This window comes from Podarcis tiliguerta, assembly GCF_965153285.1.
Source record: "Podarcis tiliguerta genome assembly, chromosome: 11".
NCBI lineage: Eukaryota > Metazoa > Chordata > Lepidosauria > Squamata > Lacertidae > Podarcis > Podarcis tiliguerta.
The window spans coordinates 44,575,991-44,590,372 of record NC_139544.1 but is presented as its reverse complement, the minus strand read 5'-3'; the positions used below and the strand labels follow the sequence as shown (position 1 = coordinate 44,590,372).

The 14,382-nt window shown below is 46.5% G+C and overlaps 1 protein-coding gene and 1 long non-coding RNA gene across 4 annotated transcripts; one reads left to right on the top strand and one right to left on the bottom strand.

Annotated features, from left to right (window-relative positions):
* The first annotated feature begins 110 nt into the window (after window positions 1-110).
* Window positions 111-12,101, top strand: LOC310659487 (F-box only protein 4-like). 3 transcript variants are annotated; one of them, XR_014502797.1, is made up of 8 exons: window positions 111-637; window positions 3,024-3,259; window positions 6,332-6,552; window positions 7,859-7,931; window positions 8,408-8,577; window positions 8,810-8,988; window positions 10,339-10,707; window positions 11,234-12,101. XR_014502797.1 is itself a non-coding variant. In XM_083403125.1 (7 exons), the coding sequence occupies exons 1-7, from the start codon at window positions 455-457 to the stop codon at window positions 10,426-10,428; spliced, it is 1,152 nt and encodes a 383-aa protein (XP_083259251.1). In that variant the 5' UTR covers window positions 114-454; the 3' UTR covers window positions 10,429-12,101. The 3 variants fall into 3 exon arrangements, 1 of the variants encoding a protein (XP_083259251.1); XR_014502798.1 differs by having other exon boundaries at window positions 10,339-10,710; XM_083403125.1 differs by having other exon boundaries at window positions 114-637; window positions 10,339-12,101.
* LOC310659585 lies at window positions 11,807-13,040 on the bottom strand. Its single transcript, XR_014502828.1, has 2 exons — window positions 11,950-13,040; window positions 11,807-11,912 (listed from the first exon to the last, which is right to left on the bottom strand). It is a non-coding gene; the product is annotated as an uncharacterized lncRNA (long non-coding RNA).
* Window positions 13,041-14,382: the final 1,342 nt, after the last annotated feature.

Below are 14,382 nucleotides of genomic sequence, written 5' to 3'. Positions count from 1 at the left end.
TCATGCGTACTTTGGAGCGTATTTTTATTGCACCACGACTGCTTAATCGCGGGGGTTTGGCTCTTTGCGGTGCTCGCGCGCTAACCCAGGACTATGTGGCGCTGGCCACGAATCCGGAGAAGCAGCGCGCAGTAGCCAGCAGGACTGCGAGGGAGGTGGCCCGAGTGCCTCACACGCCTCCGGAACAAACCGGAGGCGGAATCCCGGTGGGGGGCGCGGCTTCTTCGCCAGACTTTACTTGCGCGCAAGCAGCGGCAGCAGGGAACCACCGCGCGCTTCGCCTTTGCGCGGACGCCGCTTTCCTCCTCCTGAGACCCACCTCCTGGTGGGATCCGGGCTCCGACGCCAAGGGGCGCAGGATTCCAGCTGCTGCAGTGCCGGGGATGCTGAATCGCAGCTAAGTAAGAAGCAACTAAGTAAGAGACGGGCAAGGTTGCCGGTGCGCCCCGAAGCGATGGCGCAGGGCGGCGGGGAGTGGCAGAGCTTGGAGACGCTCCTGCGAAGCAGCCTGCGCGTCCTGCGCGGCAAGTGGGGGCAGCAACAGCAGCCGGGGGGGCTCCCGGAGAGCGACGATCGCGCTGGGGAAGAGGAGGAGAAGAAGAAGCAGACGACGCCCAGCGCCTTGGAGGCCCTGCCGGTAAGCGCGCCGCCGTTCCGACCCCCCTAGCGCATCCCAGCGAGGCGAACGGCCGCCGTTTCCCAGCAGTGTTGCCGAAAGTTCCCGGTTGGAACTTCCTGTTCGCTGGGCTTCCCATTGGTCCCTTCACGGCCCCGCCCCTATGACGCCAGGCACTTGCACTTTCCAATTTTTATTTTATTATTATAAAGATCTGTGGTGCTCAATGTTTAGGTTTAGTGAATATTAGTTTTTAAGTAAAACTTCTGTGTTGTAACTGGGATATGTTATAAGACAATCTCTATGTATTAGAAAGGGAGTTATGCAAGGAGGTTGAGGTGTTTATGTGTAATGACTGGATCTTGAGAATGTCATCAGGATCCAAGAGTATTGGAATCTGTGGACTTATGAGCATCAGCAATTAGCATGTGAAGAGGTAAAGGGACCCCTGACCATTAGGTCCAGTCGCGACTGACTCTGGGGTTGCAACCCTCATCTCGCTTTATTGGCCGAGGGAGCCGGCGTACAGCTTCCGGGTCATGTGGCCAGCATGACTAAGCCACTTCTGGCGAACCAGAGCACCGCATGGAAACGGCGTTTACCTTCCCGCCGGAGTGGTACCTATTTATCTACTTGCACTTTGACGTACTTTCAAACTGCTAGGTTGGCAGAAGGAGGGACCAAGCAACGGGAGCTCACCCCATCACGGGGATTTGAACCGCCAACCTTCTGATCGGCAAGTCTTAGGCTCTGTGGTTTAACCCGCAGCGCCACCCGCATACCCAGAGTAAACCTGGGTAAATGTCCTAAGTGTGTACCAGTCTTTAATCCCAGTCAATCTACAGGTGCTGATGAAGTAAGGGGAACCCCTTTGTTAGGTGACACCTGGCGGGGGAAGAGATTAACCATTAGTACTTCAAAGCACCAAAAGAGCTGATCGTTAGAATGCAACTGAATAAAGGAGGCTTAGTTGTTGGGAACAGCAGAATTAGGATAAATGCCTTGGACTCCATGGCTTGGGGAATAATCCCCTCTTGAAATGACCATGCTGTAAGATCTGGCCTCCTTCCATGCGCACTTGCAGGTGTAAACAGGTGAATAAAGCATAGTTTTCAAAGCTACGACAGTCTCGGTTATGACTTCAATTCTCCAAGGGAATACAGACCCTGGGTGAGTGCCTGGAACCCTCTGGAATCATGCAGAGAGTGGGAGTGGCACCCAACTTTTGTAACAATATTTTTCTGCATGCCATTCCAGTCTTTGAGGGCAGTGAGACTCTGGGGGTCCCAGTGCCTATTCACCCAGGGTCTGTGTTTCCTTTTGGGAATGAGGCACAGCTGAGATTGCAGTGTCCTTATGATATCTGGTTTATTTACACATATATACAACCCGAGCCTACGATGAAGGGGTTCACAGAACAAAAGGGTCTCGTTTTCCCCATAACCACAGTCTTGGATTGCAGCAAAAATCTTTCATGAGTTTTTCTCTTCCTTTCCTGGCTGCAGCTTTTTCCTCTAGGTCGAATCACAGCGAAAGGTGCTCTCAAACTCAGGATTTTGTCCTTATCTGAGAGCTGGAGGAGGGGCCCCACAAATTTGACAACTTGCATAGCGACCCCTTTCCTTTGCTCTCTTAATGGTCCATCACCCAGGCGATTACTTGGCTTGATGTGTTTTTCACGCTTGCTGGACCCAAGGATTAAATGTCTGGCACCCTGTTTAGCACCCCTAGCATTGCTTAAATTCTAATACTTGCTGGATCCAGTGATTAAAGATGTCTGGCAGTTATGAGACATTACAGTGGTACCTCGGGTTAAGTACTTAATTCGTTCCGGAGGTCTGTTCTTAACCTGAAACTGTTCTTGACCTGAAGCACCACTTTAGCTAATGGGGCCTCCTGCTGTCGCCACACGATTTCTGTTCTCATCCTGAAGCAAAGTTCTTAACCTGAAGCACTATTTCTGGGTTGGCGGAGTCTGTAACCTGAAGCGTATGTAACCTGAGGTACCACTGTATTAGGTAGATCAGGGGATTATTTGTATATATTATTATGCCATTATTATTTTTATTTGGAGGTCCATTGCTGGGCATATTCGCACCTTAAATTTAAAGCATATGACTTCCCCCAAAGAATCCTGGGAACTCTGGTTTGTTCAGGGTGCTGGGAGTTATAGCTCTGTAAGGGGAAAACTACCATTCCCAAGATTCTTTCAGGGAATTCGTGGCTTCTGTATGCATGGTGTAGATCTGCCTGGTTCCGATACCGTTAGAATATATTTTGTAGTAAATCTTTTTTAAAAATATATGCATTCTTATATACGTGAAGAGGAAATTTTGCCAGGGACTACTGTTAAGTTTTTATGTTTCCTAAATGATTTATGAATAAATATTTAAATTTTATTTTCCAGATAGATGTGAAGTTATATATTATGTCCTTCCTCACACCCAAAGATCTGAGTAATTTGGGAAGCACCAACCACTACTGGAAGCTAATAATCCAGGATCCCTTGCTATGGCGTTATTTTCTCATCCGCGATCTTCCTTCCTGTCATTCTATTGATTGGGAGTCAGTCCCTGATGCAAACATATTTAATAAATCCATTTTTGAACTTCATAATAGTGCCTCATGTGACTACATGGCTGCGTAAGTATCCTCTAAAATTCCATATAGGCATATGAAGGATTGTGCTGAATGCCTCCATATATTTACACGGGAAGACACCCGAGGACACCAAAACCTGCATTCCTGTACCCGTGAAAATCTACGAAAGCAAATATCTCACCTCTACGGGGAGGAAACCTTCCAGCTGACAAGAACCTACGATCCCTCAAGTAATTAAGAAAAGGCACACTAGCCTGGGAACCTCCTCTCTGCCCAGAACATTGGAGGCTATACACCACACCTCCTCAACAGTATTTATAGGAACTCAAACACTGAGATCCTGCTCTGTTCCAGTAACAAGAAGCCGAAAGCACCAGCCTGAAGATGACGAGTGAGACCTCGTCGAAACGTCGCCTAGACACCCCAACTTTTACACGGGAAGACACCCGAGGACACCAAAACCTGCATTCCTGTACCCGTGAAAATCTACGAAAGCAAATATCTCACCTCTACGGGGAGGAAACCTTCCAGCTGACAAGAACCTACGATCCCTCAAGTAATTAAGAAAAGGCACACTAGCCTGGGAACCTCCTCTCTGCCCAGAACATTGGAGGCTATACACCACACCTCCTCAACAGTATTTATAGGAACTCAAACACTGAGATCCTGCTCTGTTCCAGTAACAAGAAGCCGAAAGCACCAGCCTGAAGATGACGAGTGAGACCTCGTCGAAACGTCGCCTAGACACCCCAACTTTTACACGGGAAGACACCCGAGGACACCAAAACCTGCATTCCTGTACCCGTGAAAATCTACGAAAGCAAATATCTCACCTCTACGGGGAGGAAACCTTCCAGCTGACAAGAACCTACGATCCCTCAAGTAATTAAGAAAAGGCACACTAGCCTGGGAACCTCCTCTCTGCCCAGAACATTGGAGGCTATACACCACACCTCCTCAACAGTATTTATAGGAACTCAAACACTGAGATCCTGCTCTGTTCCAGTAACAAGAAGCCGAAAGCACCAGCCTGAAGATGACGAGTGAGACCTCGTCGAAACGTCGCCTAGACACCCCAACTTTTACACGGGAAGACACCCGAGGACACCAAAACCTGCATTCCTGTACCCGTGAAAATCTACGAAAGCAAATATCTCACCTCTACGGGGAGGAAACCTTCCAGCTGACAAGAACCTACGATCCCTCAAGTAATTAAGAAAAGGCACACTAGCCTGGGAACCTCCTCTCTGCCCAGAACATTGGAGGCTATACACCACACCTCCTCAACAGTATTTATAGGAACTCAAACACTGAGATCCTGCTCTGTTCCAGTAACAAGAAGCCGAAAGCACCAGCCTGAAGATGACGAGTGAGACCTCGTCGAAACGTCGCCTAGACACCCCAACTTTTACACGGGAAGACACCCGAGGACACCAAAACCTGCATTCCTGTACCCGTGAAAATCTACGAAAGCAAATATCTCACCTCTACGGGGAGGAAACCTTCCAGCTGACAAGAACCTACGATCCCTCAAGTAATTAAGAAAAGGCACACTAGCCTGGGAACCTCCTCTCTGCCCAGAACATTGGAGGCTATACACCACACCTCCTCAACAGTATTTATAGGAACTCAAACACTGAGATCCTGCTCTGTTCCAGTAACAAGAAGCCGAAAGCACCAGCCTGAAGATGACGAGTGAGACCTCGTCGAAACGTCGCCTAGACACCCCAACTTTTACACGGGAAGACACCCGAGGACACCAAAACCTGCATTCCTGTACCCGTGAAAATCTACGAAAGCAAATATCTCACCTCTACGGGGAGGAAACCTTCCAGCTGACAAGAACCTACGATCCCTCAAGTAATTAAGAAAAGGCACACTAGCCTGGGAACCTCCTCTCTGCCCAGAACATTGGAGGCTATACACCACACCTCCTCAACAGTATTTATAGGAACTCAAACACTGAGATCCTGCTCTGTTCCAGTAACAAGAAGCCGAAAGCACCAGCCTGAAGATGACGAGTGAGACCTCGTCGAAACGTCGCCTAGACACCCCAACTTTTACACGGGAAGACACCCGAGGACACCAAAACCTGCATTCCTGTACCCGTGAAAATCTACGAAAGCAAATATCTCACCTCTACGGGGAGGAAACCTTCCAGCTGACAAGAACCTACGATCCCTCAAGTAATTAAGAAAAGGCACACTAGCCTGGGAACCTCCTCTCTGCCCAGAACATTGGAGGCTATACACCACACCTCCTCAACAGTATTTATAGGAACTCAAACACTGAGATCCTGCTCTGTTCCAGTAACAAGAAGCCGAAAGCACCAGCCTGAAGATGACGAGTGAGACCTCGTCGAAACGTCGCCTAGACACCCCAACTTTTACACGGGAAGACACCCGAGGACACCAAAACCTGCATTCCTGTACCCGTGAAAATCTACGAAAGCAAATATCTCACCTCTACGGGGAGGAAACCTTCCAGCTGACAAGAACCTACGATCCCTCAAGTAATTAAGAAAAGGCACACTAGCCTGGGAACCTCCTCTCTGCCCAGAACATTGGAGGCTATACACCACACCTCCTCAACAGTATTTATAGGAACTCAAACACTGAGATCCTGCTCTGTTCCAGTAACAAGAAGCCGAAAGCACCAGCCTGAAGATGACGAGTGAGACCTCGTCGAAACGTCGCCTAGACACCCCAACTTTTACACGGGAAGACACCCGAGGACACCAAAACCTGCATTCCTGTACCCGTGAAAATCTACGAAAGCAAATATATATATATATATATATATGTATAAAAAGGAAAAGGATTTATGATAGCATAAGTTAATGGACTACTCTTCAGTAATAAGTAAATTAAAGGTACAATTTCATGCTAAAGCCTGATTCTAAAATTACTCCTCTTTTTGTAAACATTCTTTAACTCTTGGCATCAATTATATACTTGCCCATTTGTATATCATTAAAATCTGTTGGGCTCTCTGAGTTCTCAGCACTGTGTGGGGCCCTTCAACTCATGCTGAGTCTTGCCTTACTCCTCCTAAGATTTGGCAATCAGTTTTCATTATTATGGGGTGGGTTGTTGCTTTTTAATTTTTACACAGGTACAAGAAGTGTTACTCCAGGCGTAAAAGATGTCCGAAAGCCAGCCGGCCCTATTACGGATCCGTCACTTCCTTTCTGCAGTCGCTGATCACGCAGCCAGAGCCTCGCTTTGCAATGTTTGGGCCGGGCTTGGAAAACCTGGACGACTCTTTGGTGCACAGAATGATGGCGAGCCCACATATTTTGCCGCTGGCCGGTAGACCTTCTAGACAAATGCACGGTAACGTCATTTTCTTTTCTTTTAAACAAGCAAACGAAAATGGCCATGGTGAACATTTGAAGCCTTCTTATACTGTGTGGGATGTTTTCTGACCCTGCTACAGAACGTGGTTCAGCTGGAGGCAGAGTGGGACCAGCCCTACCCGTTAGGCAGAGAGAGACAGAGGCTTCAGGTGGCAAATGCTGGTGGGGAGGTAGTGATTGGATGTTTGTGTGTGTGTTGTGCAGCCTGCCCCCTGTAGGCCCCAAGCTACCCTTTGAAGAAGTAAGATTCAGCTGATGGCCCAGTGGGTTGTCTTGCTGTCTCAAGGAGCGTCATGTCTTGGGCGGGTCTGACAGAAGGTGCCAAGTATTGTGCCTTGCCGCTGACCCATTGTCTCTCCTAAAGCATGCTGGCCAGGGTGGTGGTTCTGTGAATTAATGGAGGACTAAGATTTGACAAGGGGATGCGGGTGGCGCTGTGGGTTAAACCACAGAGTCTAGGACTTGCCGATCAGAAGGTTGGCAGTTCGAATCCCCGCAACGGGGTGAGCTCCTGTTGCTCGGTCCCTGCTCCTGCCAACCTAGCAGTTCAAAAGCACGTCAAAGTACAAGTAGATAAATAGGTACTGCTCCAGCGGGAAGGTAAATGGTGTTTCCGTGAGCTGCTCTGGTTCGCCAGAAGTGGCTTAGTCATGCTGGCCACATGACCCAGAAGCTGTACGCCGGCTCCCTCGGCCATTAAAGCAAGATGAGCGCCGCAACTCCAGAGTCGGCCATGACTGGACTTAACTGGATTTGACAGGACCAAGCAGTAGAGGATCAAGTTGGCCTATTTGTCCACATGCCCAAAGCCAAGGTTGGTCAAGTTATTTTGGCACTTGAATTGGAAAATTCACATAAGCCTTTCTGTGCCTCTCTGAAGCAGAGCCTAAATAATTTATTGCACAATTTAAAAACAAAACAAAAAAACCCACACTGTTGTCCGTGACAAATGACACACTAGGCTGTCTCTGAGGGAACCGGGCAGAGGGCCTTCTTGGTAATGGAAAGCCCTCCCTTCAGATGTCAAGGAAATAACCCTACAACTTTTAGAATACATCTGAAGGCAGCCCTGTATGGGGCCATTTTTAATGTTTGATGTTTTATTATGCTTTTATACTTATTGGAAGCTGCCTGACCAGAGTGCAACCCAGTCAGATGGACAGGATTCAAATAATAACATTATTATTATTATTATTATTATTATTATTCATATATGATCTTCTGAAAACCTACCAGCTCTCAAATTCTTTGCCTTTTATTTCTTCTTTCTCTGTTTCAAACAGGGATAGGATCAGGGGTCACATTTCGTTTGAATGGCCAGAAATTCACCATTCTGACATTGTATACAAAAACTAGGTACGTTGTTATCCAAGGTGCTGTTTTTCGCTTGCTTGCTTTTTTCTTAGTAACGGTATTCCAACAGGGATAGGATTGTCCCAAAAGAAGAAAATTATAGATTCTATCATCGTGTAGATTCACACAGGAATTTTCAAACACTGATTGGATTGTCTCAAGAGGAGAGCAAGCCCATTTCAGGAAGTGCTTATTCTGTGCTGATTTATTCCAAGGAAACCTTTGGCCACAATCTGGGACATGGCCTCATTTGCTCTGTTCACTCAACAGGAATGTGGAAACTTGGATCCCCAAGAGCCAGAGTAGACCTGTGAATTGTTCGTCTGCTTGAACTGCCTGGCCTAGATGTGTACAAAAGACTACACTGTTCTTTCTTAAGGCACTAGTCCTTAGCAACTTCAGTTCTGCGTAGTTTCTCCCTTCCTTCCTTCCTTCGTGCATAGTATCTGAAGAAACTGGTTTCTCTCCTCTCTTTCCAGCAAGGAAAGACTCAGAGCGAAGGAAGAGGACACTGATCCTGTCAACAAGATGTTCTCTACGGAGTCCAGTATTGATGGGAAAACGCATTACAATCTGATCGAGTCCGTTAAAAACATGTGCAGACAAATCGATGGGTTCATCTATGCTGCAGATGCCGAGGTTGATAAAAGTAAGGAGCTTTGCTTTGTGTGGGTCAAAAAGGAATAATTATGTTACACCACCCAATCTGTTGGGGGATCTGTTGTATTCTGTATAGTTAGTTGTGTGTATATGCTTTATACCAATGAAAACCTTTACAAACTAAATAAACGTAAGGGCTTCTGAATGATGCCAACATAGCTTTTAGGGTACAGCTGGCAGAGGGTGGCAAAGCCTTTATCTTCCTCATTCTCTTTTTGCAGGAAACAACCGTCAACTTGAATTTGACTGGCTGGCAGCAATGCTTGACCCAGACTTTGGCTCTACAGATAGGCCTCTGCTTGTCCTGTCCTGCGTTTCCTGTGCTGAGATAGAAAGGATTCCTTGTGTTTACATGGCACATCAACTGCAGCTGAACCTGCTTGGCCCGCGGCCATGGATGGTAGCATTTATTATTATTATTTTGCTCTTGTTTGTTTTGTTTAAGTGTCTGCCCCAGCCTGCTTTCCACTTTTGGAATTATGAAACAGATTGACAATAGGTTCTGGAAGCACTATTACTCCACTTGGTGTAAATTGAGGCTGCCAATCTATTCTCAGTTATATGGGAGAAATCCCTGTTAAACCCAATGTGACTGATTTCTGAGTAGATCTGTATAGAATTTAACTGTAGGTTACAGAACTGGCCTGTACCTAGGATGGCTTTTTTTTTTTTTTTTAAACAAAGGATTACAGTGGTACCTTGGGTTACAGACGCTTCAGGTTACATACGCTTCAGGTAACAGACTCCGCTAACCAAGAAATAGTACCTTGGGTTAAGAATTTTGCTTCAGGATGAGAACAGAAATTGTGCAGTGGCGGCGCAGCGGCAGCAGGAGGCCCCATTAGCTAAAGTGGTACCTCAGGTTAAGAATGGACCTCCAGAATGAATTAAGTTCTTAACCTGAGGTACCACTGTACAGTCGTATCTTGGATTCTGAACACCCTGGAACTCTGATGTTTTGGCTCCTGAACGCCGCAAACCCGGAAGTGAGTGTTCTGGTTTGCAAACGTTCTTTTGGAGCCCAAATGTCTGACAGGGCTTCCACAGCGTCTACTTGGCTGCAGGAGCTTCCTGCAGCCAATCAGAAGCCATGCTTTGTTTTCTGAACGTTTTTAAAGTCAAACGGTCTTCTGGAACAGATTCCATTCGATTTCCAAGGTATGACTGTATGTCTATAGCAGCCTGTAGGCCAGATTTAGCCCACAAGGGTATTTTCCCTGCACTGTTCTCACCTGCCCATATGTCATATGTGATACCAGGTGTGGGACAGGCAGAGATGCAGCTGCCGTTTGGCAGCCTTAAGGTGCATCACGAGTTGTGCATTGCGAAGGGAATGCAGGCTTTAGCTGGAGACTGGTGGAGCCAATGCCTGCCAGATAAATGGTGTAAAACAGTTCATTCCACAGGAAGTTCGCTCACAGAGGCAATGCCTGCAGAAAGCAGGCCAGTGTGGTGTAGTGGTTAAGAGCTGTAGTCACGTAATCTGGGGAACCGGGTTCATGTCTCTGCTCCTCCACATGCAGCTGCTGGGTGACCTTGGGCCAGTCACACTTCTTTGAAGCCTCTCAGCCCCACTCACATCACAGAGTGTTTGTTGAGGGGGAGGAAGGGAAAGGAGAATGTTAGTTGCTTTGAGACTCCTTTGGGTAGTGATAAAGCTTCTTTCAGCAACGTGCCGATCAAGCTGAAACCTCAAGCACCTTAGCTTTGTGTAAGATACTGACATTTGCTTCTTTCTTGGCTTTTACAGGTTCAGGATACTGAAGTTTCCACATTGGGTGGACTGGTAGATGGAATTCAGTGGCTACTGGAACAAACCGAATGTAAAAATGCCCAGTAAATCAGGCATGCTTACAAATGCCAGTGTGATTTAAAAGAAAAAGAAAACAAATGCCTTATTTACAAGCAAGACTTGAGGCAGGCACATTTTCTCCCTAATTTGACACGAGCTAAGAAAAGGTTTTTGTGCATAACACGGACCAACATTGCCCTAAACCTGTTTCTATTTAAAATGCAGATTGGATAATACAGAAAAGGGAGGGATTATACCTTAGGGGGGCATTGGCATAGTGGTGGCGCTCCTCTTATTCTAGTGCCCCTTCCCATTGGCAAGTTTGTTGTTGTTGTTGTTTAGTCGTTTAGTCGTGTCCGACTCTTCGTGACCCCATGGACCAGAGCACGCCAGGCACTCCTGTCTTCCACTGCCTCCCGCAGTTTGGTCAAACTCATGCTGGTAGCTTCGAGAACACTGTCCAACCATCTCGTCCTCTGTCGTCCCCTTCTCCTCATGCCCTCCATCTTTCCCAACATCAGGGTCTTTTCCAGGGAGTCTTCTCTTCTCATGAGGTGGCCAAAGTATTGGAGCCTCAGCTTCAGGATCTGTCCTTCCAGTGAGCACTCAGGGTTGATTTCCTTAAGAATGGAGAGGTTTGATCTTCTTGCAGTCCATGGGACTCTCAAGAGTCTCCTCCAGCAGCATAATTCAAAAGCATCAATTCTTCGGCGATCAGCTCTCTTTATGGTCCAGCTCTCACTTCCATACATCACTACTGGGAAAACCATAGCTTTTACTATATGGACCTTTGTTGGCAAGGTGATGTCTCTACTTTTTAAGATGCTGTCTAGGTCTTGGCAAGTTTATCCAGTAGTAAATCTCATCTGAGAGATGCCAGGCTGCTGCCATTTAAATTTCCCACAATGACTTCAATGTAACATTGCTTTGGGGCAGCATCAGCGCATCAGAGAATTACGATGGTAGGCACTCAATCCTGAGCACCAGATTTATTTTTTAAAAAAGTAAAGGGGGGGATGGGGACTGGCAGCTGCCCAAAGATGCCATGTGGTGATGCCAGGCTTGCTGGATTCTAGTTGTGTTAGGCTGTTTATGGTGATGACAGTATCCAGTGCAGGTTGGAATGTCAGGCTTTTAATCAGGTAATTCTGGACCATAATGCACACGTTTAGTGGAATCTCTGCAACAGTGCAATAGACGGGTAACTGATGGACATTTCTTGGAGTGGAGAATATGAACGACCATTTTATCAAGTGCACATAAGAGAAAAGTTCGCCGTGTGCCCCCACCCAAGTATGTTGTTAATGCCCAATGTGTTTCCGAAAATGATTTTCCTTCTTCAGGGGTCAATCTAAAACCCATACAAAAACTTTCTTTCTTTCTTTCTTTCTTTCTTTCTTTCTTTCTTTCTTTCTTTCTTTCTTTCTCTCTCTCTCTCTCTCTTACTGTATGTCTCAGAAAACCACTTAAAATATCTTAACAACGAAACTTGCTCTGGTCATATTCATTGGGAATAATCAATCAAACCTTACCTCTTGTTCTCTAACTCCCACCTGCAAAACAGAAAACCATTGCTGGTATAAACCAAACACAATAACTTGAAATACAATGCAATGTCTTTCTGAACCCAGTTCTTCTGGAAACTACAAATATTGCTTTCTCAGGAGGAAAAAAAGGGGGGGGGATTGGTGAAAGAGAACAAATAAAACGATATCACAGCACTTTCTATTTACTATTTTTGTTGGAACCTTGCAGGAAGAAAAAAATACTATGGAAGTTTTCTCCTTGGCCATATGAAGCTATGAGGTTGAATGCCCTACTAAATGTTCGCTTATACAGAGGGGGTATTTTGAAGGTCATTGAGTTTGGCCGACTGTAAAAAAGATTTTCTTTTTACAAACACATTCAATCGCATACACATTACTGCATGCCCACTTGGGGCAAGGAGAATTTCACCATATCTTTAGGTGGATAAAGTTCTTCATGTGTGCCTACTGTTTCTCACAGTGATGTGTGTTTACTGTGATAAGTTGCCAGTTGTTAAACGAAAACCAGAACAAGGGAGGCGTGGCACCGGATACAAGAAAACAAAGGAGAAAAACTCAAAATGGACCTCCAAAAGTTAGCTGTAGTTAATAATTCTGCCTGCAGCAGTGGCAGGAGAGCATCGCCATCGTGGCCAGCAGTGATCAATAACCTTACCCTCCATGAATTTGTCTAAACCAGGGTTTCCCAAACTTAGGTCTCCAGCTGTTTTTTTAGATTACAACTCTCATCATCCCTACCCAGCAAGAGCAGCGGTTGGGGATGATGGGAATTGTAGTCCCAAAACAGCGGGAGACTCAAGTTTGGGAAACGTTGGTCTTAACCTTTTTTTAAAGACATGCTGGCCATGTTTTGGTATTGTGTATTTGGTATCCCCAAGTTTTGGTATTGTGAAAGAGGAAGAACAACCTTTCTCCATCCATTTTCTTCCTCCACGCCGTGTGTGCCTACTCTTACTTGCTTTTCCAATTAACTGAAGGTAAAGGAACCCCTGACCGTTAGGCCCAGTCGTGGCCGACTCTGGGGTTGCGGCTCTCATCTCGCTTTAATGGCCAAGGGAGCCAGTGTACAGCTTCTGGGTCATGTGGCCAGCATGACTAAGCCGCTTCTGGCAAACCAGAGCAGCGCACGATAATGCCGTTTACCTTCCCACCGGAGCAGTACCTATTTATCTGCTTGCATTTTGACGTGCTTTCGAACTGCTAGGTTGGCAGGAGCAGGCACCGAGCAACGGAAACTCACCCCGTCACAGGGATTCGAACCGCCGACCTTCTGATCAGCAAGTCCTAGGCTCTGTGGTTTAACCCACAGCGCCACCCGTGTCTCTCCTATTAACTAAAAGGTCCCAAAAGGTAAAGGTACCCCTGCCTATACGGGCCAGTCTTGCCAGACTCTAGGGTTGTGCGCTCATCTCACTCTAAAGGCCGGAAGCCAGCGCTGTCCGAAGACACTTCCAGGTCATGTGGTCAGCGTGACAAGCTGCATCTGGCAAGCCAGCGTAGCACACGGAACGCCGTTTACCTTCCCGCTGGTAAGCGGTCCCTATTTATCTACTTGCACCCGAGGGTGCTTTCGAACTGCTAGGTTGGCAGGCACTGGGACTGAACAACGGGAGCGCACCCCGCCGCAGGGATTCGAACCGCCGACCTTTCGATCGGCAAGTCCTAGGTGCTGAGGCTTTAACCCACAGCACCACCCGCATCCCAACAGTACCTCTCTATAAAAGCAAGGGCAGAAAAATAACTTAAAAATAGCTTAAAATAGCAGAAAGATGGGGTATAAATGTAAAAAAATAAATGTAGACTTCACTGGTGTAGGGCAATAGACAAAGCAGCCCACAGGAAGGAGGGGGGGAGTAGTAACAGTTGTAGATACAGACGTGTTTTAATTTACTGCTAATTGTCTTTAAATGATTTTAAATTTATTATTCTAATATTTCTTTTAAACTGCCTGAAGGTTTTGCTACGGTCAAATTATATTATTGTGTTTTGTTAAATAAATAAATAAAAATGTATGAATCGCCTTCCCCTCAAGGCTAAGGTGACTTATGTAAAAAAGCAATGGAGCAAAAAGATGAATAAAGCTAGGTTTTTAAACTATACAAAATGAACACCTTTTGGGCCAGCTGGAAAAACCTGTCGAAACAAATAAGTCTTCAGTTGTGTCTCAAAAGTACAAGCTGGGGGCACCTACTGTGTCCCAGCAGGGATGCTGTCCCCCGGAACAGCCCTGCTCCTAAGTTGTTGCGGAGTTGGCTCCTGATACCGGTATTTTAAGGGCTTCCACTGCACAACAGAGTAACCTATGTTTACTCAGAAGTATGTTTACTATGCAGTTCAGGCTTTACCTGCAAGCAAGTCTTCAAACTATTGCACCTCCTTCCCAGCCACCAGGTGTCACCTATGTTACACAGGAGTGAAGAACAGAATTTGGGGGGGGGAATCTAGCTCCTTTTTA